We start from the raw sequence: 27,775 nt of genomic DNA on the forward strand, positions 1-27,775 counted from the left end.
AATGAGAGTATGATTTCCAAATTCTTCTGGTTTTCTCAATAATTAAACTTTTAGAGTGAACTTTAGAATTAGTCCATAATGCATTTTATTTTACCCTTCCGGGGTCTGAATTAGAAAAAATATCCCCAGAAAATATATATTAATAGACTTTCATGAGCATTAGATTTTACTTCCTCCGTCCTAAACAAATAGAATAGTTTTATTATTTTGGGTCATCCCCCAAAATTAGATAAAGTCTAAATATGAAAAGTTTTTAATTAATTACATACCACTAATAATGTGGATCCCACAATCCACCAACACTACTTACACTACCTTTTTCATTTGTTCTTTCTACTTTTTATCATCTATTTCTTACTTTGTCAATTGCACATTAAAATACATATCATATGCAAGTTTGTTTATTTTTTGAGGACCCTCGGAGTATTACAATTAGTAATTAGGATAGTATAAATTTTCTTCTATAATCAAGTTATTATTATTATTTAGTAGATTTAAAATTTCTGGCTACATTAGTTCTTTTTGCTTAGAAAACTGATGATTTGGATAGCTATGTATTAACTATAATCTACCAAGCATCTGCTCTTGAAGGATACATTCCTCCTAGTATCTGGAAATGCAAAAAACTTGAGATCTTGGGGTTAAGTTTCAACGATCTCAGTGGCAATATCATCCGTGCAATTGGAAATATGAGCATGCTTCAAAAGTTGTACATGGATCATAATCATTTCACAGGTATTATCATCACTATGGAAATTTGCACGATCGTTAAAGTTCGTGATTTATCCGACCAACTTTAAAGGTAGTGAGAAATATCGAATTTCGGCAATTGTTCATGGTATTTCTGACCAATTACCATTTCATTTATTGACTGTTACCAGCCACCTCTTTTATGTCAATAAATTTTTAGGTGAATTACCACAAGAGATTGGCACTCTGCCAAAACTCGAGATTTTCACCGTGTTCGGTTGTTCATTAAATGGATCCATCCCATCTTCCATATTCAACATATCAACGTTGAGGGCTTTAGACCTTACATATAATGAGTTTTCTGGTACTCTTCCATCATATTTAGGGAATTCACTAGTCAATCTTGAAGGGCTTTCTACGTCTTATAACAGACTCACTGGCCCAATTCCAACCTCTATCACCAGTGCTTCTAAACTTACCATCTTGCCAATGGCTGCCAACTCATTTAGTGGCTCTATACCCTACTTTCGTAAATTGAATCTCCTTGAGGGAATCTTCCTTTGGAGAAATAATTTGAGTGGAGCAGAATTCCCAACTCAGGAATTGACATTTCTCTCTTCGTTAACTAATTGTCGACATTGGCAGTACTTGGATATATATAGCAATCCACTTCACTTGGAAATTTTTCCTCTTCTTTAGAGATTTTTGAAGCATCATACTGCAACATTAAGCTGAGTGGTTTGCTATATTTGGGTTTGTCTAGAAATCAGCTGAGTGGACTCGTGCCACCAACAATTGGGAAACTGAAGGAACTCCAAAGACTAAATATTAGTGGCAATCAATTGGTAGGGTATATCCCTAATGATCTTTGCCGAACGAACCATTTGGGGGAGTTAAGCCTTGAAGAGAACTTGTTTGTGGGGCCAATACCAGAATGCTTGGGTGAAGTTAAATCTTTGAGAGTGATCAACTTAAGCTCCAACCAATTGAATTCAACCATCCCGTGGATTCTCACAGACCTTAAATATTTAAATTTGTCTACCAATTATTTTAGGGGTCAATTGTCACCTCAACTAGGAAACCTAAAGTTGATCAACTCTTTGGATTTGTCTTGTAATCAATTTTCAGGCTTATTCTTCAAGAGGAAGAATAGAAACTGTCGTGAATTGCTATAAAGGAAAGAACAATGCTTCAAAAGGGGAAAAAGAGAGATGTGCGTGGGATTTTGTGACAGAGGGAGAATAAATCAATGAAGCACCAGTTGATAGATCCTTGACCTATCGAGCATGAGCACCACGATTTGAACGAACAAATAGAGAAAAAGATAAACCCTAGTTGAACAAATAGAGAAAAAGATAAACCCTAGTTGAGGTGCTAGGGGTGGCGTTCACGCCGAGAACAGGAATGAGAATAACGTTTAGTTTATTTCTCAATGCTTTGATGCTAAACAATCTCCTATATTTATAGGAGAAAATACTTGAAATAATATTACATGAATAATTGAGAAATAATAGAAGATATGGAATATCTTAAATTGATATGCTAATCAATCTATCTTCCCTCCTATGCGGCTGATATAGTATCTAGGTTTTGCTTCCATGATGAGTTGGGCTTGAGAAGACTTCGGGCTGCCGCTGCGAGGGACGGCATAGAGCTGTGGTTGGCTGCACGCTGATGTCTTGGAAAGTAGAGACTCGTATCAGAGTTGAAGTCCCTATCATATTCCGACCTTAATTGACGGTTGCCAAAAATTAGATTTTCTTAACCTATCAAATAATTTTCTTAGCGGATCCGTTCCTCAGTCATTAGGAAATATTAAAGGTTTGATAACATTGGATTTATCTTTCAATAATTTATCTGGATCAATACCCAAGTCCTTAGAAGACCTTATCTTTCTTGAAAATTTTAATGTTTCTTACAACAAACTGAATGGAAAAATTCCAGATGGAGGTCATTTCCCTAACTTCAGTGCTGCGTCTTTTTTCCACAACTTAGCTCTTTGTGGTTCAATAGCATATCAAGTTCCACCATGCCGCAAAAATCATCATATATCATGGTCAAAGAAACTCACAGAAAAAGTTAGCACTGAATGCAGAAGAATTTCTTACAATAAACTTGAAAGAGGAACAAGTTCATTTAGTGAAACTAACCTACTTGGAAGAGGTAGCTTTGGTTCTGTATTCGAAGCAACACTTTCGAATGGGTTGAAAGTTGCAGTAAAAGTTTTCAACTTGGAACTACAAGGAGCAGCAAGGAGCTTTGATGTTGAAACTTCTATATTGAGCAGCATTCCACACAGAAATTTAGTTCGGATTATTGGATATTGTTGTAATATGAAGTTTAAAGCATTGATTTTCACATACATGCCAAGTGGGAGCTTGGATAAATGGTTGCAGTCCAACAATTATAGTCTGGATCTTATACAGAGGTTGAAAATAGCAATAGACGTTGCAGCCGCCTTGGAATATCGTCACCATGGCCATACATTCCCAATTGTTCACTGTGATATAAAGCCAAGCAATGTGTTGCTTGATCAAGACATGGTTGCCCATCTTGCTGATTTTGATATTTCCCAGCTTTTCGATGGAGGTGAAACTATCATTCAAACACAAACATTGGCAACCATCGGTTATGCAGCTCCAGGTATGCATGATGATGAGCTTACCAACTTAAACTTCATCATATATTAATATTTTACCTAATCCTAACAAAAATTTGAATGCATGTGATACTATTAGAGTTTGGAATGGAAGGGAAAGTGTCAATAAATGGAGATGTATATAGTTTTGGAATACTGCTGCTGGATGATATGTTCGGTGAAGAAAGAAGCTTAAAACAGTGGGTAAGTGAAGCATTAGAGCAAAATACCGCAACTCAAGTGATAGCATCTGCTTTGTTGTCAATGGAAGACCAACATTATGTTGAAAATGGTCTCTGCACATGCTATCGACATTTCCATTTTGCAATGAATAAAGAGGGTAATGAGCTAGAATGCTTTGATTGAAATTTCAGTCAGGAAAAACTTAATTACAAACTACTATTGCATCGGTTTATATCATATGTAAAAGAAGCTCCTAGAACACTAGCTAAAACCTAGCTCAACTACAGACAATATTGAATAACTGATTTTCTGCTTTTCATTAACTCATTAATGTACAAAGAACAGCTGTTTGCAGATGCTCATCAAGAGCCTTTGACCAAGCAATCTTTCCACGTCGGATAGGTGAGCTGAGAGCTCGTGGCTACATTGCATAATGTGTCTTCCTTTACCGTTGCTCTAGGATGACTCACATGCTCGGTCAGTTGCACTTCTTTCTTATCCAACGTGGACTCTGAGCTTTGGATGATCTCGCTAACACCTCCCCTCAATTCGATCGTCGACAAGGGACAAATATTCATCCAGTTGCGAAGGCGCGAGAAGAATTGGTACCCCAACGGTTTAGTCAGCACATCTGCTATTTGATCTGTTGTAGGCACATACCTCAGCTCTATTTTCTTCGCTTTTACCTTATCTCTCACGAAGTGAACATCAAGCTCTATGTGCTTGGTTCGAGCATGCAATACAGGGTTGCTTGCAAGAGATATGGTACTCACATTATCAATCCAGATCACTGGTGTCTCTCGAAGTGTCACTCCCAACTCCTCAAGGAGATATGTTATCCAGCTTATCTCACAAGTGGCTTGAGCCAAGCTTCGATATTCGGCCTCTGTACTCGATCTTGACACCACAGGTTGCTTTTTTGAACACTATAACACAAGATTCTTGCCAAAATACACACAATACCCTGTAACCGACCTCCTATCATCAAGGTCCGCTGCCCAATCAGAATCTGAAAACGCTATGAGCTTAAAGTCAGACTTCTGAACATGTATTCCATAATCATGCGATCCAGATAAATATCTGAGAATTCTTTTCACCGCTTTCCAGTGTGTATCTAAGGGAGAAGCCATGAACTGACTCACCTTGTTGACACTGAAACTAATCTCAGGGCGAGTTATAGTAGCATACTGTAGGGCTCCTACTTTGCTTCTATACAGTTTTCCATCAATGAATGGATCTCCTTCACCTTTTGAGAGTTTGAGGTTAGTTAACATAGGTGTTGGATAAGGTTTGCAGTCAAGCATTTGCACTTTATTAAGGAGCTCTTTGATATAACCTCCCTGGCTCAAATGTAAGCCTTGAGCAGTGCGATTCACCTCAACTCCTAGAAAGTGTTTCACCTCCCCTAGATCCTTCAATGAAAACTGCTCGCTCAACTGAGAAATGACTTTCTTGATGGTAGAAGAGCATGAACCAGTGATGAGCATGTCATCAACATAGATGAGAAGATAAGTGACTTCCTTGCCAGAAACTCTGAAAAACAAAGAAGTATCAGCCCTTGACTGATTGAATCCCAAGGCAAGAAGAGCTGACTGGATGGTAATGAACCATGATCTGGAAGCTTGTTGTAAACCGTAGATAGCCTTGTTCAGTTTGCAAACAAGAGTTGGATCACCTTGCTCAAAACCAATTGGTTGTCGCATATATATCTCTTCCTGTAAATCTCCATGGAGGAATGCATTGTTGACATCCAAATGAGTGATGCTCCAAGAGGAAGAAACAGCAATAGATAAGATCAACCGTATGGTTGTCGGCTTGACTACAGGACTGAAGGTTTCAGTAAAATCGAAACCAGGCTCTTGAGAAAAGCCTTGAGCTACTAACCTGGCCTCGTGCCTTACTACACTCCCATCAGCATGTTTTTTTAGTTTAAAAACCCAGTGTTTCCAATTAGATTCTTCCCAGGAGGCAGTCTTGTCAAGATCCAAGTTTTGTTTCTTAACAAAGCTAAGAACTCTTCAAGCATGGCAGTTTTCCAAAGTGGAATGAGAATGGCCTCTAGGGCTGATCTGGGAATGCAATGCAGTGAAACGCTGAAAGCTTTTGGTTTAAAGATCCCAGCTTTAGACCGAGTAACCATTTGATGAGATGGTTTGGAAGGAGGAGGATCAGGATCTTGTTGGGCTGGAGAAGATGGAGAGTTTGAGGAGGCAGACACATTGATGCCAGGAGAGTCAGGAGCAGGGCAGGCTGTAGCAGAAGATGATGTAGGTGGTGAAGTATCTGCAAAGACTTGTGAAGGATCATGAGGAGATGATGAGTGTGAAGTTGATGAAGGCACGGGTATGAAAGGAGAAAGAGTGGAAGTTATAGGAGCAGATGCTGGAAAAAGTGAAGTAGGAGAGGGTATTGTAGTTAAAGGAGGAGTTTTATGTGGAAAGAAAGATTCATCGAAGATCACATCACGAGTAATAATCACTTTTCCAGTAGGAAGAAGAGTCTTGTATCCTTTGTGAGAAGTGCTATACCCAAGAAAAGTAGAGGGAGAGGATCTGAAGTCTAGCTTATGCTTAGAATATGGTCTGGTAAATGGATAACATAGCCACCCAAATGTTTTGAGTTCTAGATAATTGGGTTTACATTTGTACAGCAACTCAAAAGGAGAAAGAAAGTTTAATGTGGCAGTAGGAAGTCTATTAATGAGGAAAGAGGCTGTGACAAATGCATCATCCCAAAAGCATTGAGCTAGACCAGATTGTGCTAAAAGAGCTAGTCCCATTTCAATGATGTGTCTATGTTTCCGTTCAGCCAACCCATTTTGCTGAGGAGTGTAAGGACATGAGACTCTATGAAGGATACCAGACTCTTGTAAAAAGGTAGATAGCCCCTGATACTCACCACCCCAATCACTTTGTAGAGCTTTGACTTTAAAATTGAATTGGTTTTCAGCCATGGCTTTGAATTGTCTAAATGCAGTGTTAACCTCACTCTTGCTTTTAAGAAGATATAACCAAGTAAACCTAGTGAAGTGATCAACAAAGGTAACATAATATCTGAATCCATTTCTAGAAGTAATGGGTGATGGTCCCCACAAATCACTGTGCACCAATTCAAGAGGAAAAGAGTGTTGAGAAACAGAATCAGTGTAAGGTAGTCTATGACTTTTGGAGACAGCACAAGGATCAAAAGAGTGGAATTTTTATTTGATGAAAATGATATATTACAATGTTCAAGAGCTTTCTTAACCATGTCTAAAGCACAATGACCAAGTCGTTTATGCCACAAATCTAGACTAGAAGAAGCTGAAACGGAATTGGAAAGAGCTGGATGAACAACAGAATTCAAGCATGATGAACTAGAAACAGGAACACTGATCTTGCTCTTATTTGAGGTGACTGAACTGGAAAGGCTGGATTTCTTGAAGCTTGGAAGTGATGAAGATTTATGCAGAAGGAAGCGGTACAGACCATGGTCAAGTGTGCCTTTGAGGATGGTTTCCTTGGACACCTGATCTTTCACAAAACAGTAGGAAGGATGGAATTCAAAAAAGACATTATTATCTCTAGCAAATTGAGATACACTTAAAAGATTTTTGGAAATATTAGGAACATGGAGAAGATTATATAGATAAAGAGTTCTAGAGGAGGAATCAGTAGCAGATTTAAAGGAAGAATCACCAATGTGTGCTATACTTATACCATTTCCATCACCAAGGTGGAGAAGGTTACCTCCATTGTATTCGGTTGCCACATTCAAGTTTAAGAAGTCATTTGAGATGTGGTTTGTTGCACCAGAGTCGGGGTACCACGAAGTGGTTGAATTATCAACACTGAACTCGGATGGTGGATGAGCAGGATGGTAGTTGTGTTGCGGCCTAGTCTGCACAATGTGGGCAGAGGGGGGGTGATAGTTGCTGCCATGAGTTGATTGAGCAGGTCTTGCTTGAGGAGCAGTGGGCAGCACAAAATCTTGTTCAAAACGATGCCAGCATTTTCCTGCAACATGGCCTGGTTTTTGGCACAGCTGACAAATCAGTTTAGGGCCACCAGCTGATCTTCCCCCTCGTGCTCCTCTTCCACCTCTTCCTCTGAAGTTGTAGGACCTTCCTCCATCACCGTGATGGTTAAATGATCTGTTTCCCTCTTCTCTGTAAGATGATTCCTTTCTCTGACCAACAGATTGTGCTAAATTCACAGAGGGAAGAGAGCCATCGCTGTTAATGGAGCTCGTGCTTCCACCTTCCAGCATGGTCTCAAAGCTCGTCAATATAGAAGAGGCTTCCTGAAGAGAGCATGGTTCTGCTCTCGAAGTAATAGCCACAATAACAGGGTGATACTCAGTACCTAGACCTGAGAGAATGTGCATAATATGGTCCTCTTGTAGGATCCTGCAGCCTGCTGATCCCAGTAGATCACAGTAATTCTTGATTTTGTTGAGATAGGCTCTCATAGGTAACCCATCTTTCTTGGCTGTCTGAAGCTGAAACTTATACTGCATAACCTTTGCCTTAGATTTGCTAGCAAAGCTTGCTTCCAAAGCTTCCCAGATATCTTGACTCGAGCTCAGCCCCACTACTATCACCATAGTACTTTCTGAAAGAGAGGACTGGAGCCAATGAGACAAACGTTGGTCCTGTCTTGTCCAGCTGATGAAATCTGGGTTCGCTCTAGTTTCTTCCGAACCTGCTTGAGTTACCATTCGAGGGGGAGGTGGATCTTCTCCAGTAAGAAAACCCTCCAAACCATATCCTCGAACAGAAGCTAGCACATGTTGCTTCCAAATGAGATAGTTATCCTCACTTAACTTAATAAGCATAGGATGATTTTGTGGAAAGATTTGATATGGTGCAACATAGGATCCAGTGCCTTGTTGCCCAATAGTCTCTGAGATGTCACTTTCAGCCATGGATTAAAGATAAAGGTAGGTGAAAATGGCAAGGGAAAGAAAATAGGATAAAAGGAGAGAGGGGAGCCTAGGATCAGATCCTAGGCTCTGATACCATGTTGAAAATGGTCTCTGCACATGCTATCGACATTTCCATTTTGCAATGAATAAAGAGGGTAATGAGCTAGAATGCTTTGATTGAAATTTCAGTCAGGAAAAACTTAATTACAAACTACTATTGCATCGGTTTATATCATATGTAAAAGAAGCTCCTAGAACACTAGCTAAAACCTAGCTCAACTACAGACAATATTGAATAACTGATTTTCTGCTTTTCATTAACTCATTAATGTACAAAGAACAGCTGTTTGCAGATGCTCATCAAGAGCCTTTGACCAAGCAATCTTTCCACGTCGGATAGGTGAGCTGAGAGCTCGTGGCTACATTGCATAATGTGTCTTCCTTTACCGTTGCTCTAGGATGACTCACATGCTCGGTCAGTTGCACTTCTTTCTTATCCAACGTGGACTCTGAGCTTTGGATGATCTCGCTAACACATTACTCTGCCAAGGAGAAATGCATCATATCAACATTTGAATTGGCAATGAAATGTTTAGCTGTTTCAACAGACGAAAGGATCAATATGATTGAAGCAGCAGCTGCTCTGCACAAGATTTATGCAACTTTTGTAGCAGGAACTCAATGGCGTTGTCTGTGAAAATTTCCCGCCAAATCTCCACCTCATTCAGCGTCATTCTGTAGCCGCAATCAGCCCATGCCTTCACCGGTGATTCGCCTACCTCTAGGCTCTGGCCACATGCCACGCCGAGAGGTAGATCTTCATCCTTTTGGTGATTCGATTTGAATTTGTGTTGTACTACCTCCGTCCCCCAAAATTTGCTACACTTTGACCCGACACGGGTTTTAAGAAATGTAATGGAAAATGAGTTGAAAAAGTTGGTGGGATGTGGGTCCTACTTTTAAAGTATTAGTTTTATAATAAAATGTGAGTAGGAATGAGTTAGTGGAATATGATTCGAGGAATAAAATATGGACTTTTTTTAGTTTTGACATTGAAACAAAATATTTTAACATTTTCTCTTACCCTCATACGGGAGATATGTCGGGGAGTTTATCTATTTTAAGGGACTGCCTATGTTATTCTTACTATGCATGCAATAATGAAATTGTCATCTGGATGATAAAGGAATACCAAGTCGATGAATCTTGGACCATAGAGTACAAGATGAGCACTGCTTGTTTAGATTTATCTAATTTTGATATGCGATATATACATGTCGCTGCAATTAAACTTTTTAAAGATGGTGATGTTTTGATGATGCTAGACCATTCTATTTTAGTCTACTACTCCAACAAAACAAGAACTCTCCGACGAGTCAATATGTTGAAGGATGCAGACGCTAAGAGGGGTTATGCCCTGATTTTCAATCCTAGCCTTCTCTCACTGAAGAGTTTGGGATTCGAGAATGTGATCTCGTCCATAATCTTAGTCTATATTTATGTGTTTTTGTCGAATGTTTGTTTGTCTTTTAGTATTGGGGTTTTGGCCTTGTCGTGTCGAATCGCAATTGTAGTTTAAAGTTTTCATTCGAATGAATTGTATGGAGCAGTAAACTTAGGTATGCTCTCTTGTGAAGTATTCTTTTAAAGTACTATTTTAAACTGTTGACTTCGATATGTAGATGACTAGTTAACTATACTATACCATCTTTTGTGATGTTCACAGCCCTTGGCAATTGCTTCTGTGACTGGATGTATGCAACAAGGGTATGTGGAGATGCTGAATGCCACAATTTGATATCCCCTACAAAGCTCAGTTGCAATGGTGGTGATGGGAAGGAACTCTCTACCATCCAGTCTCTGAACTTTGTAAGAAATTCAAAATTGTCAATGTTGTGATTGAAATCCGGAGAATGACTCTTGATGACTAGTTAGCTATACATCTCTTGTGAGGAACACAGCCTGCTGTGAATGGTTCTTGGTGTGAAGGGCATTTGGAGGTGCAGAAGGCTCAAAATCTATTGTCTCAGTAGCAATGGTAAAGGGAAGGAACTGTCTTCCAATGTAACTCTTGCTGTTCAGACCCTAATTAGGTGTCTCCAATTTTCAGGCGAACTTTGTGCTCGTAATAGGCAAATATTTTTGTAGTGAATGTTCAAAAAATTGCAACTTACTCATCAATTGTTAGGTAACTTATAGATCTTGGTCATCCAATCGTTTCAAGCATGTTAACTAATCTTCTATATTGTATTTTCTATACGTAATTTTTCATGACATATGGTATCATTGTCATAATTGAGTATGGTATCCGCAAAGCTCATTCATAGAACGTGGGGCCTTTAAATGATTTTCCAGTAATATGATGTGATATATATGACAATTTTAATCGCAAAAACATCGTTAGCTTTAAGCTTTAATATTTCCGTTTTCATTATTTGCATACGAACGATAAGAATAAATAAATCCAAATCTACAACTAAGTATTGAGCATTGATCATTGAGCTATTACTTGGTGCAAGATGCTCGATCGTGCTCAATCAAGCGTTTAATCACCGAATGAACTTTGTGCGTTTTTTGATGCATTATGCTCGATTGTTTGTTTAGTCAATAATAATGTTTGTTTAGTCCTTAATATCGCAACTAGTGAATTCATTGCGATATTACACACATACTATTTGTTAAAATACTGGAATTATCAGACTTCTAATTTCATTTTTATAAGTAAATTATGCATATATGCTCACTAAAGAGCTTCGGATTCGAGAATGTGATCTTGTTTTAGTCCATAATATTAGTCTACATTTATGTGTTTTTGTCAAATGTTTGTTTGTCTTGTAGTATTCGGTTTGGCCTTGTCGTGTCGAATAGAAATTGTAGTTTAAAGTTTTCATTTGAATGAATTTATTGTGATATTATTTATGAAACTTCTAATTTATTTTTATGAGTATTATAAAACAAAACAGTAGGAATAATAAATGACGAAATCACTGTAGCAGAAGAATCCCTAATTCTTACTTATTTAGTACTCCACAAAATGAACGCCGCTGCTTCTTCTTATTCTTCTTCAACCATTAAAATGGAGCGTAATTTCTTCAGAAATCTGCCATCTGAAATCACCACCGAAATCCTCTCACGCCTCCCTCTCCGAAGCATTGCATTAAGCAAGTGCGTTTGCAAACGATGGCTCAATCTGCTCGATTCCGATGATTTTGAATTCAAAACCCCACCCGCCCTTGCTCTCTTCCAGCAAATGAACTCAATTCGGTGCTCAATTTTCGAAATTGAAGACGAAGATGAAACCGATGAGGAGAAGAGCCATGATCTTCACTACATTCCGCTCACCGATTTCGATATCCCTTACGAAAACTCAGAACCACTGGCAGGTATGGCTGCAAACGGGTTGCTTCTTCTATACTCACGGTTAGGGTGTCCTCAAATTCCGCTTTTTCTATGCAATCCGATCACTCGTCAATATATCGAGCTCTGGTGCCCTCATGTATACATCTTAGATGATGATGATGATGATGATGATGATGATGATGATGATGGTGTTTATGTGGTGTTCAGCATTGGATTTGGAATGAGCAAAATAAGCGGGCAATATAAGGTGGTCTGTATCATTGTGGACACCGACTCACATTACGTATACACCCTCGGAATAGGAACATGGAGGCGCGTTGAAGCCGGTGCTGCTTCTGGTCTCGGAATCTATTCAGCTGGTCACATTGTTTGTAATGGCAACATCCATTGGATAGGAGTATATCATTCGGCTAATATCTTACGGATTTGTGCTTTTGATCTTGAAAATGATAGTTTTAGCGTCTTCTCTCCTCCTCCTCCTCTTCCTGTAGGACGTAGGCGTCTAATCGGGAAGTTGTCGGCTTTGAGGGACTGCCTGTGTTATTCATACACATGGGAAGATGAAATTGTCATCTGGTGGATGAAGGAATACCAGGTCGAGGAATCTTGGACCATATTGTACAAGATAAGTAATAATGGTTTTGATTTTGATCGGGCTTCTGGTATTGCTTGGAATTACATGTTTGTTAAACTAATTAAAATTTTTAAAGATGGTGACGTTTTGATGCTACTGGAAAAAAAGCAGCTCATCTACTACACCAATAAGACAAGAACTATTCAACAAGTCGGTATGTTTAAGGATGCAGTTGCGAAGGATTACGACATTGTTAGTGCCGTGATTTTCACTCCTAGCCTTTTCTCACTCAAGAATTTCGGATTCGAGAATGTGATCTTGTTTTAGTTAGTCTACAATTGTGTGTTTGTGTGGAAGGTTTGTTTGTGGTGTAGTTTTTTGGTTATAAGTCTTCTTTGTCATTTACAGTACGGGTTTGGCCTTATCGTGTCGACCCGATACACACTACATATATTTGGGATGTTGTATGTAATATTAATTGTTGTCGCTACTGCACCAATAATATTTTTTTCAATTTTGGAATAAAGTGAACCAATTAGCCCCAAATTGTACCTTAAATGGTTAGTGGCTAATTTTGTTAATTACCTATGATATTGAGAGCCTTTCATGGGCTTTGTAGTATAATAACAGGTTTGGGATAACTCTTTATGATATCATTCTAAATGGCAATGTCAATCTACATCGTGTTCATGTTCATTTTTGATGTTATCTTATCATGTGTTGTTCGAGTTTGGCATTATCATGTCGTTGAGTTTATATATATTGTCGGATAGTATCTATAAATAAAAATGGACTTATTTTAGTGGACGTAACAAAAATGAACTACTGTGGCATTTGTTTATAATAATCTCATTCTTGTTCATGATGTTAATCTAGATTTTTCGTTGCCGTTATCCAATCGTGTAAACATGATATCATTTCGTCATCGTGTGTACAAAACATGTTCGTTTTATATGCTTTTTTTTTTAATTATTAAGTGGTGTTTATGGTTGATCTTATTATTATGAGTTGTTTCATGTCAGACTATTTTATAATAGTAATTAAAATAAATTATTTTTCAAGAATGAGGAACTGTATAAAGAAACACTTATGTTTGTGAACCTAGTGTTTAAAAATTTGATCGGCTTACAACTGGTTCAATGCATTGTTGAATACTTAAGTCGTCTTGAACCGAATAATTTGGCCTCTCAAATATAATTTTAGATTGTGGCTAACAGTATTTGATCTCTTACAAGAATGATTGGGTACTGAGCTGGATTAACATATCTGATGAGATCTTGGCAGAGAGGCCGGTTGCGATTTCCAGGTTGAAGAAGCGCGGGTTCATGCCTGGTTGCTGTGAATTGCAATTTGACGCAAATAATTATATGTAGAAATTAATTATTGTTTGCCACTGCCTCTCTTCTCCTTTCACCATTGATAGTAACAGAATTTGGTTTTGCAGAACAAACACTCTTTTTCCCACACATCTGCATTTTCAGTATACTATTGAAGTACCTGCTAACCGATTCTCTCGACTACGTGAAATTAGTTTTTATTGTACGATTCTTCTGATGTACATAAAATTGCAACTCAGTTTCAATTGTTAGTTTACTTATAGATCTTCCATATGTGTATTTATCCATACATAAATTTTCATGACATATGGTATCATTGTCCTAATTGAGTATGTAAATTTACCGCGATCGGCAAAGCTCATTCATAGAACATCATTAGCTATAAGCTTTAATGTTTCCATTTTCTTTATTTGCATACGAACGATAAGAATAAATAATTCCAAATTTACAACTAAGTAACTTTGAGAGGTCGAGTATGCTCAATCATCGAATTAACTTTGTGCGTTTTTTAATGCATTATGCTGGATTGTGTGCTTGCTTAGCATTTTGAGGTTGAGCATCGTGCTTACAAGCATTGCCCGGTTAAGCATAACGTAAGCAGCATTAGTGTCTACAGCGGCGACATGTTCGGGTTAGGCCCAAACAAGACATAAGGAGCTCAATTACCCATCATCTCGTCGCTTGCCTTTACCCTTTTGGCACCCTAAATTTTTCTGCTTTTTTCAGAATTTAAATAACGATGTCGCCTTAAAATTTAGAGTACAAAATATATCTTAACTTTGAAAATTAAAATAAAAAACAGTAGAAATTAAATTAATGAGAAGAAGACCTAATTCTATTATATGAAACATCTAATTACATTTTTAACAAAACAGTAAGAGTAATAAATGACGAAATCACTATAGCAGAAGAATCCCTAATTCTTATTTAGAACAGAATGTACGCCGCTGCTTCTTCTTATTCTTCTTCAACTATTCCATTTCAACCATTATAATGGAGCGTATTTTCTTCAGAAATCTGCCATCTGAAATCATCACCGAAATCCTCTCACGCCTCCCTCTCCGAAGCATTGCATTGAGCAAGTGCGTTTGCAAACGATGGCTCAATCTGCTCGATTCCGACGATTTCGAATTCAAAATCCCACCCGCTCTAGCTCTTTTGCAGCAGATGAGCTCAACTCGGTGCTCAATTTTCGAAATTGAAGACGAAGAAGAAGCCGATCTAGAAATCCGCGATCTTCACTACATTCAGCTCATACATTTCGAAATTAGAGACGAAAAATCAGAACCACTGGCAGGTATGGCTGCAAATGGATTGCTTCATATATACTCACAGTTAGGGAGTCCTCAAATTCCTCTTTTTATATGCAATCCAATCACTCGTCAATATATCGAGCTCTGGTGCCCTGAGGAATACATTTTAGATGATGACGATGACGATATGCTAAGTTTTGGATATGGAATGAGCTAAATTAGCGGGCAATATAAGGTGCTTGTAGATGTGGGATCCGATTCTTGTCGTCATGTATACACCCTTAGAACAGGAACATGGAGGCGCGTTGAAGCCGGCGCTACTCCTCGTCTCGGATTCTATTCAGCTGGATACATTGTTTTTAATGGCATCCTTCATTGGATAGGAGGAGAACATGAATTGGCTCATACCTTATGGGTTATTGGTTTTGATCTTGAAACGAATGTTTTGACATCTTCTCTCCTCCGCTTCCTCCTGTAGATGGACGTGACTATGTAATCGGGGAGTTATCTGCTTTGATGGACTGCCTGTGTTATTCATACACATGGGAAGATGAAATTGTCATATGGTTGATGAAGGAATACCATGTCGAGGAGTCTTGGACCATATTGTACAAGATAGGTAGTAATGGTTTTGATTTAGATTGGCCTTCTGGTTTTGATTGGAATTATATGTGTGTTAAACCAATTAAACTTTTTAAAGATGGTGACGTTTTGATGCTGCTGTACGAAAAGTGGCTCATCTACTACTCCAACAAGACAAGAACTATTCAACAAGTCGGTATGTTTAAGGATGCAACTGCGAAGGATAAAGTTAGTGCCATGATTTTCACTCCTAGCCTTTTCTCCCTCAAGAATTTTGTATTCGAGAATGTGATCTCATTTTAGTTAGTCCACATTTGTGTGTTTGTGTGTGGAAGGTTTGTTTGTGGTGTATTTTTTGGGTTATAAGTCGTCTTTGTCATTTACTGTTCGGGTTTTGGCCTTATCATGTCGATCGACACCGGACACAATATACATCATTGCACGCTCAATATACTTCAATGATATGGAAAACAATTCACTATAATCAATATTTACTTCACTATAAAGCATATTTACTTTCCTATAGAGCATATTCAAATGTTTACCAAAAAATTTTTAAGGATCGTGTTTGTAACTATAAAGCAGTTTTACATCACTCTACATTAGAGTTACTACAATATATAGTATTTCAACTTCACGGTAAGTATATATTCACTATAAATGAACCAAAACATGTAATAAGTGAACTAAAGACTTGTAAGCAGTGAAACAAACACATATTGCTATGTTTATGATCCATGCTTATATTGCTCTGTTTTCATTTCAGAGAAGTAAAACGTACTTAGAGTGAAGTATTTCATGGTTAGAGTGAAGTGTTTGTGATGCATGCTTATAGTGCTCTGTTTTTTAATTTTAGTGAAGTACAACGTGCTTAGAGTGAATTATTTCATGATTAGAGTGAAGTGTTTGTGATGCATGCTTATAGTGCATTGTTTTTTATCTCAGTGAAGTAAAAACGTGCTTAGAGTAAAGTGTTTGTGATCCATGCTTATAGAGCATTGTTTTTTTTTATTTCAGTGAAGTAAAACGTGCAAAGAGTGAAGTATTTCATGGTTAGAGTGATGTTTTTGCGATGCATGCTTATAGTGCACTATTTTATAATTTCAGTGAAGTAAGCAGTAATATATACATATCAATTATGATGTTGGGCTTGTAAGCAGTAAAATGAACACATATAAAGTGATGTATGTATATTGTGCTTATAGTGAAGTATATTATGCATGTTTTATAATGTATAATGAGTATATAGTGATGTATGTTGTGCATATAGTGAAGTAAATTTTGCATGTCTTATAGTCTAATATTTTTTCATTTCTGTGAAGTATATTGAACATATAGTGATCCATATAATATTTATAGTGAAATGCTGTTTATATTGAATTAAATATGATGTTTGATATTTTAGTGAAGTACAATGAACTATTTCTATCTTAAAGTGAACCGTCTTTGATCATCTGATAATTCAATTCATGAGATGGTGAATTCAACTATTGTGATGAGATATTGAATTAGTAGATCTTGGAATCGACAATTGACGATGGAGAAAAGAGATGATATACAGATATAGTAGATTGCGAAATCCACAAGTGAGATGGAGAAATCAGCTCTTGTAATGAAGATTTTGCAATTAACAATGGACATTGCTGAGCGTAAGCGTAAACGATGAAGATTGCAACAAATCAGCATGAGTCTTGCTACGTCTTGTTGACGCGATGGAATTTCTCGAGGAAGAGAGGAGTTCTACTGTTGTTACAACGCAGCTCCAGATCGACGGTGTCGGAGACCTCTTAGTGGCTGGCGGTGATGGATGAGAGGGATATGAAGTTGCAGGAGGCGGAAGAGGAGCAGGAGGAGGCGAAGGCACGGGCATGGAGGTCTGCCGGTGCTGCGAGCGGTGGCGGAGCGGAGAAGGGTGTCGCCAAGTTTGATTTTGCGTGAGCAATTCTGGGTGAGATTGAATGATTCCACCATAAAATTTGGTTTCAAATAATGCCCTTATTCTTTTTGTTAATTAAATATGAAAGGTTTGTTGCCTTTATTTTTGGCCTTTGGATTGGCATATTGTATGGTTGAGATTTATTCTTTGTTATACACTTAAAATTAGTTAGACATTGATCACTCCTCTCATTCCATATACACAGTAACCTAATATTGCAAAATAAATTTCGACGCCGCCGTGTACTTTTAATAGGAAACATAAAATTCAATTCCAGGTTTTGTATTACTGGAATTAATAAAACAATCCAGAACAGAATATTCAACCAGATCCATAAAATACGAAAACTAAATTTTATGGATTTAATACACAATAAGAGCGTAAAACTTAATTCCCCTTTTCCAATTCTTAGAGAATCATCAATCGAGTGGCTCTGATACCATTTGTTGGAATAATTGAATGTACAATTACATAAAGCTCTCTATGATGATTAACCGAGAATAACGAAGAAGGAGTATAAACTATAGAGCGGAATCGTACATTGATCCATAACGAATTGAACGGCGGAATTACTTTGCAGGGCTATGGATCTTCCAAACGATCAGAGACATTCTTTGCAATAGTCCGCCGAGAGAATACAGACATATCGAATGTTCTTCTGAAGTCTGGGCCATAACCATAGCTTATATTTATATTAAATATAAACGCTTTTATTTTCTATTCGGTCCCTCGTCAAATAGAAAATCACTTCATGGTATCTACACTTATTTCCATAACAATGAAATATACTTTAGCCCAAACCTTAATCTTTATTGAATCACTTTAATTGGGCAACTGAAAGATAACCATACACATTAAATTAGTCATGCGGAAGCCCAAAATTCCAACAATATTCGGTTTGAAGCCACAACGAACCATCTCTTTGAACAGCCTTGCAGTCCACGAAACAATCAAAAGCACGTCGCGCCTCTCCCATATCCCCCATCTCAACATACATGTCCAGCATCGTCGTCCCCGAAAAAGCATCCTTCACTTCCATCATATCAAACGTCTTCCTCGTAAATTCAACGTGTCCCTCAAAACCAAGCTTCAGAATTAACCCCAAAACACTCATCCCCAATCCAAAATCCCCCAATTTGAAACACCCCTTCACCACAGAAGTAAGAGTAATATCGATAGGCAAAACACTAGCTAAAATAATTTCCTTAAACATCACCATTCCTCGAAAACTCAGCTGATTACGAACAAGCCCGCTAATCACCGCAGTCCTAAAAACACATCCGAAAACGGGTTCTTTTTAAAGTAATACTACTGAGTTACAAGATCTAGCATCTTCATACTGGAGCTTATGGATACCCCAATTGAAGAGCAACAGATTTTTCAGAGAGTTACCTGTAATATGGCTGCTTCAGAAGATGAAATAACAGAGCCTGGCATGCTTTCTTTCTGCTGACTTTATTAATCATATGTTATATCTTGCTCGAATTTGTAAGCTGAAGTTTCTACCTTTCAAACTGGTTGTAAAATCCGCAAAATATCTATTAGGATATTCGTGCTGGAATAGCTGAAGCAGAGTAGCTCAACATTTGGAAGAAAATGACCGTTGGAGGATTAGGTGTCGCTAGCCGTTGGAAGATATTTTGTGGCGGTTAGTTAGTTAGAGGTAAGCGAGTGTTAGCTGTGGTGAGCATGCGAATAAGCGTGAGTCTTAGTAGTTTTAGCTAGAGCATAAATACAGATTGTAGATAAATATCCTATGCTTTGTTTGGTATCTTTGTTTGTATATGTTTGGTTTATCAGTTTTTACAAGTCGAATGGAAACATTTAATTTCTTCTGTATCTGAGTGTGGCAGCTTCTCGAGTTGGAATTTAATATCGAATTTGTAAGGCGTTTATGTTAATTGATGCATGCAGGCTTGGGTTCATGTTCTTAATTATGAAGTAAGATTAGGGAAACTATTGTATATTTTTAGCGAATGTTGTTTATGAGGATACTATTTTACGAAATCTCCCAAGTGTATGTGTGCTGTTTATGAGTTTAGCTGTATCAAGTGCAGAGGTTTTAGCTAGTAATGGTGTATTTTGTATGAGTATGTGTATATATCTCACTCTGTATGAATCAGAACTGTGTAATCAAATAGTTTTTTGATATGATCATGTGCAACTAGAGATCCTGTGAGGAGTTAGAGAACGAATGATTACACTTTTTTCCATTTAAACTTTCTATTTGCTCCAGGGACTTGTTAGTTGAGTGCTCTTGTAGGTTCTTCAGTTCATGTGAAGGGCTTCGTAAGTTGCTCTGAGGAATTACATTCTTGGTGATTTATAAGTTATAACCTGGCCTTTGGTCAGAAGAGGAGAGGAATTACACTCTCACTCTTGATCACATCAGCAAATACTATTTCCTGATTTCACTAGAGGATGCTTATTCTTCTTCTTTCCTTGGAAACTTGGATGAGTTCATGACTAGCCACTCCTGTTTGGAGCAATAGTGCATTATTTCTTGTATTCTATTTCTGCATATATCTTTAGAAGTCATTTCGTTTTGACATTGACAGAGGACTTTGTGTTGGCATGAGATTTTGCTTTCCTTTTGGGGTTTCTTCATTGATTGTATATGTGAATGTTGTGATTTTTCCTTATTTATCTGCTTCATGCTGAATCAGCTGCCATTTGTTTATTTAATAACAGTGTGTATATGGGGGTGCACCAAAAGGGCCTCAGTTTAAAGACTTAGACAGAGGTGTTGATATTGTGGTGGCTACGCCTGATGAGCATAGTTTTCTTAAATATACAGCATAATTTTCTCCTGTTTGGCTGCATATCAATTCTGAATTAACTTGATTTTTGTCCTAATGTAACAGCATATTGAAGTTATTGATTATCTGAAGCATATATGTGGCACTCAATTCAACATCGTCTTCGTGTTCTCGCAGGTAAGGTTCTGGATCATTCGGTCACGACTCAAACGCTACTGGAAGCTTTCATCTGAAGAGCTTTCACGAGAGCATGATGGAATCTCCCTCAGCCGCCGCCGACTCCCTCCACCGCGCCACCAATCTCAGTCCATTCTCCCTCTTCTCCGTCCCTCGTGGCTCCGGCCTCACTCAGCTCCACAATGAGAGCAAGCAAACAACACTGACAGAAATATGAGCTCATATGTATGTTTATCAAATGCAAAAAAGATTGAAAACAAATTACATAAATGCATGTTTATTACCTCTTTTGCAGTCTAATGTTTACCAAATATGATCCACACGAAGGTCTAATTGCTCTCCATATAGATCCTCACGTTCTTCTACTATCTTTTTCGCTGACGCCACAGCTGCTTCACTGCACCTAATCAATGAAATCGATTTCAGCGTTGCTATTTCTCCAACTTCAGATGGGATTTCCTCGAGTTCGGATAAATGATCGAGACTAAGCTTGTGGAGAAGTGGAAAGTGGGAGCTGTCTGACACAATCCAATTTACTAGACCTTCACAATACGACAACTTAAGAAACTTGAGCTTCTGGAACTGGCCTTCAATTGTTTCCCATTTGCCGGTTCTGAAGACACCATTTCTTAATATGAGCTTCTCAAGAAGAGGTAACGAACCTATTTTAGGCAATGTGTCTTCCGACTTTGTGCCAGAAAGGTTTGCAACAACCAATTTCTTGATGGAGTTGGGAAAATTAATCCTCAGCAAAAAGTCACCAGTTTGCATAAAGGTGCAGCAATATAAGTTTTCCAATTTACTGAAGCATTGAAGATAGCTCAGGCAGCTTTCACCCTCCATTTCATCCGAATAGTATGTTAAATGCAATTTCTTCACATTGGGAATTCTTTTAACCACCTCCTCATTCAATAACAAATCCAAAACTCCTTTGAGTGTTTGCAGATTCTCCATAATGACAATGTCACTATCGTCACTAGGAGGATTTGGGAGAATCAATTCGTTCTCCACAAATTCAAGATGCCGAAGTTGATGCAGTTTCCAAATTTCATTTGGTACATGACAATATTTCAAATAAGATGAATAAATAATCAATGTCTGCAGATTCCAAAGGAGATCAATTGAACTAGAGAATCTGGACTCACTATGAGCACAAATAGCAAGGTACCGTGAGTTCACCAATTCAAGCACATTTTCTAGGAAATAAGCATTATTCTTATACAAATGCCCCCTAGAAACATCTGCCCTGAATGTCCTCAACAATCTAAGATCGCGAGATGGCAGAACTTTCTCATCATCACTTGCTCTTTTGTCATAATCACATATTATGGAACGAGTATGTGACAAAGATCCAAACAACCATCCTGTTTTAAGAACGACTCGACGTTCGCTAATGGCTGGTGGACCATCTGTTATGAAATAATAAATGGCCGGAGGACCATCTCTTATGAAATGGTAAAATCTTCCCCTTTCAGCTTCTTTTAAACACAAATCTCTCAACAAATCATGAATTTTACAAAACTTAACGTTTCCAGTAGACCCCAATTCATCAACTAAAACAAGATTTCGATCAACCAACTCCATAAAATACTCTCGTGCAAGTGTTTCCAAACATTTTCCACTCCTTGGTTTTAAAAATCCTTCAGAAACCCATAACTTCTCAAGCATTGACACACGAATACGGTAATCTTCCTTAAAAACACCCATATACAAAAAACATGGCTTTAAATAGTTCGGCAGAAAGATATAACTCATCCACAATATTTTCAAGCAAAATCCATCATTACTGTTAATAACAATTGAATTTAAATTTTGCTCTATACGCTCCCAACATTCTTTTGTGCGTTCAGATTTTGCCAAAAGACCTCCTATTGTAGCAATTGATAAAGGAAGTCCTTTACAATTTGCTACAACATTCTTTCCAATCTTCTCCAACTCAATTGGACAACTTTCTTTCCCGAACACGGTCTTACAAAATAAATCCCAACTACTAGCCTTATCTAGAAATTTCATGGCAACTATACAAGACTCGTTCAACTGAGAACTCAAGTCCGACAGCCTAGTTGTTACGATTATTCGACTCCCATTTTGGTTATCAGGAAAGAAAAATTTTATCTTCTCCCACACCTTTATGCTCCACATATCATCCATTATTATGAGATACCTCCTACCGAACAAAAACTGGTATAAATTTTGTCCCAATTTATCCTCACTCAAATCACTACTTGAATCTCGTCCACTTGCTCGAAAAAGAACTTCTCTAAGTGTTTCTCTAACATTATAAGTTTGAGAAATTGTAGTCCAAGCACGAATATTAAACCGTTCCTTAACAAGTGCATTCTCAAATAGATTCATGGCAAGAGTGGTCTTACCAATGCCACCCATCCCTGTGATGGGGATGATTTGGAGGTTGAGTTGATTTCCAGCGAGCTTATCTAGAACTTCAAAAAACACTTCTTCAGAGCCCACGATCACGTTTTCTTTCACAGTGGGAGAAGATGCCGACAAGGCAGCAACGGGCTTCTGCTTGGTCTGAGCTTCAACTGCAATGCTCTTCACCTCTTTGTTAATCAAATCCATTTCTTCTATCACTTTCTGTAGATTGTGATAGAATTCATGATCTGCAACGATTGTGGATCCACTGTGAATTTGATCCACAATATGGGATTCGATAACATCCTCAGCCGCGTAAACTGCATCAGCAATGCGACGCTCCAATGGATACGCTTTGTGGCTATCAGCAAAAGGGGAAATATAGCCATCAAGAAACTCCTGCAAGAAGGTAATGTTTTGAGTGAGAGTTTGAACTTGTTTTTCGTTGATAGAAATGGGAGGGGAAGGATGTTTCTCGAGGGTATCTATGATATTCATAAGAGAAACCAGAGCTCCATAAGCAGACATGATTAACAAGTGAATGAAAATAAGGTAACAACCAATCGTGTATTGGACGAAGAACGCGTGTGCAGCGTTCTTAAAATCAACAAAAGATGCTATATTTGTCGGATACACATGTACACTAATTTTTTATAGGTTAAAGTTACTTTAATTATTAGGTTAAAGTTACTTTAATTACTAGTCCAACTATTGATATGCGAACCTAGTGTGGCTAGCATTATAATTATAGGTTAAAGTTACTTTAATTATATGTGTGCACATGATAATGTTAGAAAATGATTCACCTAACATTTTATAATATCAATGTTATTCTAATATTATCATTTGTGATTTACCTAACATTTTTTTGAAATTCCTCCATAAAAGGCGTGCTCTCCCGGGTCACGTACCCCAGCGCGGAATGAGCTAAGAAATATTAAACGAAGCATCCTCTCCTTGCACCCCTGTTTGAAGACCATGCGGGTTGACCAGATGATGATGAAGCACAATTTATTTCGTAAGACGTTTTCCCTCCAATCGATAAATCGGAAGTTCAAGTGGAATCTTTAAGTCTTTAAAATCCCACCGCTAATATATTTCATACGTCCAAAAAGTAGTCTACTTTTTTCATTTTGGTCCGTCTCTTGAAATTAGTCAATTTCTTTTTCCGAAAACTTTTTCATCATAGATTACACTACCAACAATACTTTAATTATTTTCTCTTTATATGTCACAACTGTACTTTGCTATGGACAGCAAAGCCAGAAACCGTGACTAGGGGTGGGAAATAAGAAGAGGGGAACAGAAAGGGGATAACCAAGGACTGAATATTCACTTAGAAATGAAGGGGCAAACAATTTTGAAACTAATTCTTAATCACCATTGAATGGAATTCTTACTTCTCAATAAATAATTATTATAGTATAGGAGAACAGTCGATGTTATCTAGAACTTTAGTACGCAGCGGAATAAATACTATAGAGACATACTCCTTTGGGAGCCTCTACTTAAAATAAGAAGAAAATCATAAACTCTACCCCAGCATTCACCACCATCACCTCTCAACCTACACATTTAGAAATATATGCAGTGTTGAGTACAAAGATACTCGGTGAATAAATTGTCGAAATATACACATATACGTTAAAAATATTGTCATGCCGTCATAGTAATACTCGAGAGTTTTCTCTTAAAAGGCCCGAGCTTACTAAATTCTCTTTGAGCTAAAGTTCGACGGATCAGTCTAAGTTCTTTCTGTATTTCTGTCGTATCTGAACACCAAGTGCCGTGGAGATGGTGCCCTCCCACGGTCACCTACATCTTTCTCCACCCGCCCTCCACTACTTCATCTTTGTGTCGTGAAAGGTGGCCACCTTCCACGGTTATTTGTGTACACTAATCCGAGTAGGAACACCATCCTCACTCATACCAGAATTCGATTCTTAAGTTCCAACCAAACAAATAGGCTTCATACACATAAAACAAATCATATATGACAACACAACATCATTTGCAAAACTAAATATCACCTCAAAATATTTGACATTTTATCCATATTAGTAAGTAGGATAGAAAAGTTCACCTCGTGCGTTTAAAATCCTTAACTCGGATTTCCATACTCCGACTATAACTTGCTCGTCAATATAACCTTTTGAAAACAATAAAATATACTTATTCATACTCAAGAAAACATCTACTTTAAATGCATGCATCCTACATATGTTTTCGTTTTATTCTTCGTTGTTTCTTAGGGATATTATAAAATTCTTTTAGAGTAATTAAATTAGAGCTTTGCTAAGTACTTACTTTTTCTTTCAATTTTTACTTTTTCTTTCAATTTGTGTCATCTGGCGTCGGGCGTCCACAAAATCCTACGCCCTCGGCCCCATTACACTCATGGCTAAAGTCACAATTAATTACATCTTGGGATTTAATTAAGCGCGCTATCTAATCAATACTTTAATTTATTAATAAAAGTAATTAGAGTAAAGATCAAATTAGTAATATAAACAAAGGGATGTGATCAGATCAATGTCAAAAATCAATGCAAAGAAGATAGAATTAGTCAAATTGAGGAATTTCAAGTATAATGATTTCACTGACTCTTTAGTTATTCTAATTAGTTCTACGTTCATCCGACTCAAGTTTTACCACGATCTCTCCCTATCATGCATCAATACTCATGTCACAATTATTGTATGAACATATAAGATAAACCAATCAAAGCTATCACCGATCAAAGATTGACAATAATCAAGGTAACGGCCAATTAGTCGAACAAAAGTTTAAGAAAAATCAAGTGGAAACGAGTTCTGAACATTAAACATAAAAAGAACTACATAAAAGTCAAATACTATCAAACCTCAAAATTCTATTGTTTAGCATTCCATAGACAGATGAACTAAAACAATAATTAAAGTACGAGACATGAAATAAACAAACAAAACCCAAGGATGAATCTTGAAGTCTCCATGCTCCTCTTGCCTTGCTTCAATCTCCAAGAATGGTGATGGAATGATGGATGAAGGAATTAGGGTTGTAGAATGGAGAGGGAGGAGCCATGAAGGCTCCCCTTTTGGGGGTTATGGATGGGTTGGATTCTATGAATGAGGTTATGGGGTATATATAAGCTTGAGAAAGATTTAAATTTGGTACTCCCTCCGTTCCGGATAATTCGGGTCACTTTGACCGGGCACGGGTTTTAAGAATTGTAATGAAAAGTGGGTTGAAAAAGTTAGTGGAATGTGGGTCCTACCTTTATAAATTAATTTTATAATAAAATGTGAGCATGAATGAGTTAGTGGAATATGGGGCCCACTACCAAAAATGGTAAAAGTGAAGTGGGACAAATTATGTGGGACGGGCCGAAATGGAAAATTGGGACGAATTATCCGGGACGGAGGGAGTAATAAGTTTCCTCCAAGCATTAGGAAAAATGTAATTTTCGTTTCCCATAGTAGAAGGAAAAGATTTGGCTTCGTTATCACAATCATCTAATCTATTGATTCAAGGGTTGAGATTTGCTTTGATTCTTGACAGGATTTCATTTATTGACCATAGTGCAAATCCGCAATCTTGGCCTAGCAAAATTAATTAGATTCTGCCAAAGGCGGATTCGAAACACCTATGATCAACCAAAAAATAATTGCGTTATTAGTATTTTACAAATACATTAACTATTCACCTCACCGGTTTGGAAGAAAAATAAAATTTGGGTACTCAAATACTCCCTCCGTCCACGAATAGGAGTCCCGTATTTTTATTTTAGTCCGTCTGCGAATAGGAGTCCCGGTTCACTTTAACCATAAATGGTACTCCCTCCATCCCGCTTAAGATGACACGTTTTCCTTTTCTGTTTGTCCCAACTAAGATGACACATTTCCTTTTTAGTAACTTTCTTTCTTCAATTAATACACTCAACCACTTTTTCTCACTCCTATTAAAATACCCATCTTTCTTTATCTCTCTACTTTAATCAATAACTCCTAAAATCCCGTGTCGGCTAAGCAATGTGTCATCTTAGCCGGGACGAAGGAAGTAATAGGATCCCACATTCCAATAACTCATTCCACTCACATTTTATTTAAAACTAATATATATATAAGTGAGACCCTTATTCCACTAATTTTTTTCCACTTACTTTTTTTTAACATTTCTTAAATTTAGTGTCGCCCATGAACGAGACTCCTAATGACAAGACTCATAATGGCAGACGGAGGGAGTATATAATTAAAACGAAAGAATATTTAAAAGGTTATGAAAAGCCCCAAATCCATGTCTACCCTACTGTCTTCATCTTCTTCAGTGTGATTGAGTCCAAATATGAGTACATTAATGGAGTGTGATTTCTTCGGAGATCTACCGTCAGAAATCACCCCCAACGTCCTCTCACGTCTCTCCATCCGAAGCCTCTTAATCAGCAAGTCCGTGTCAGTCCGGGTTTGATTCTAAAACATTTCGTTTCCAAGCCGGATTTGTGGAAATCGTCGAAACAAGCTCTGCCCTTCTTCTTCATCTTCTTCATTCATGTAAGCGTCAGTGTGCTTGAATACAGGAATGGAGCGTGATTTCTTCGAATATTTACCATCAGAAATCACGATCAACATCCTCTCACGCCTCTCCATCCGAAGCCTCGCAATCAACAAGTTCGTTTACAAACCATGGCTCAATTTAATCGATTTCCACAAATCCGATATCATAAACCCCACCCGCCCTAGCCCTGTTGACAGAGAAGACGATGGATTCAACTTGGTGCACGATTTTCGAAATTGAAGATGAAGATGAGAAGAGCCATGATTTTCACCACATTCCGCTCATGGATTTGGAAATCCCTCACGGAAACAGAGCATCAATGCAAGGTATCACTGCTAATGGATTACTTCTTCTCTACCCACTATCAAATAAAGGTATTCCTGTTTATATATGCAATCTGATTGCTCGTGAATATACGGAGCTCTGTTTCCTGCGGACTACATCCCGGGTCATTGGTTGGAATTTGGATTCGGTG

The 27,775-nt window shown here is 37.8% G+C and overlaps 3 protein-coding genes across 3 annotated transcripts; 2 read left to right on the forward strand and 1 right to left on the reverse strand.

Moving 5' to 3' along the window:
• Window positions 1-11,492: 11,492 nt before the first annotated feature.
• LOC125205112 (F-box protein At3g07870-like) lies at window positions 11,493-12,677 on the forward strand. Its single transcript, XM_048103928.1, has one exon. The coding sequence runs from the start codon at window positions 11,493-11,495 to the stop codon at window positions 12,675-12,677; it is 1,185 nt and encodes a 394-aa protein (XP_047959885.1).
• A 2,003-nt stretch (window positions 12,678-14,680) lies between these two features.
• Window positions 14,681-15,825, forward strand: LOC125205113. The gene is made up of 2 exons (XM_048103929.1): window positions 14,681-14,984; window positions 15,419-15,825. Exons 1-2 carry the CDS (start codon window positions 14,681-14,683, stop codon window positions 15,823-15,825), a joined length of 711 nt encoding a protein of 236 aa, XP_047959886.1.
• Window positions 15,826-20,226: 4,401 nt separating this feature from the next.
• LOC125203973 (putative late blight resistance protein homolog R1B-16) lies at window positions 20,227-23,348 on the reverse strand. Its single transcript, XM_048102505.1, has 2 exons — window positions 20,679-23,348; window positions 20,227-20,596 (listed from the first exon to the last, which is right to left on the reverse strand). The coding sequence occupies exon 1, from the start codon at window positions 23,293-23,295 to the stop codon at window positions 20,698-20,700; it is 2,598 nt and encodes an 865-aa protein (XP_047958462.1). The 5' UTR covers window positions 23,296-23,348; the 3' UTR covers window positions 20,227-20,596; window positions 20,679-20,697.
• Window positions 23,349-27,775: the final 4,427 nt, after the last annotated feature.

Source organism: Salvia hispanica, chromosome 2, assembly GCF_023119035.1.
Source record: "Salvia hispanica cultivar TCC Black 2014 chromosome 2, UniMelb_Shisp_WGS_1.0, whole genome shotgun sequence".
Classification (NCBI taxonomy): Eukaryota; Viridiplantae; Streptophyta; class Magnoliopsida; order Lamiales; family Lamiaceae; genus Salvia; species Salvia hispanica.

Coding starts and splice junctions, on each gene's coding strand:
- LOC125205112 (XM_048103928.1), top strand. CDS start 11,493: ATGGAGCGTAATTTCTTCAGAAATCTGCCATCTGAAATCACCACCGAA.
- LOC125205113 (XM_048103929.1), top strand. CDS start 14,681: ATGGAGCGTATTTTCTTCAGAAATCTGCCATCTGAAATCATCACCGAA. Junction 14,985..15,418: donor AAAATCAGAACCACTGGCAG/GTATGGCTGCAA, acceptor TTCCTCCTGTAG/ATGGACGTGACTATGTAATC.
- LOC125203973 (XM_048102505.1), bottom strand. CDS start 23,295: ATGTCTGCTTATGGAGCTCTGGTTTCTCTTATGAATATCATAGATACC.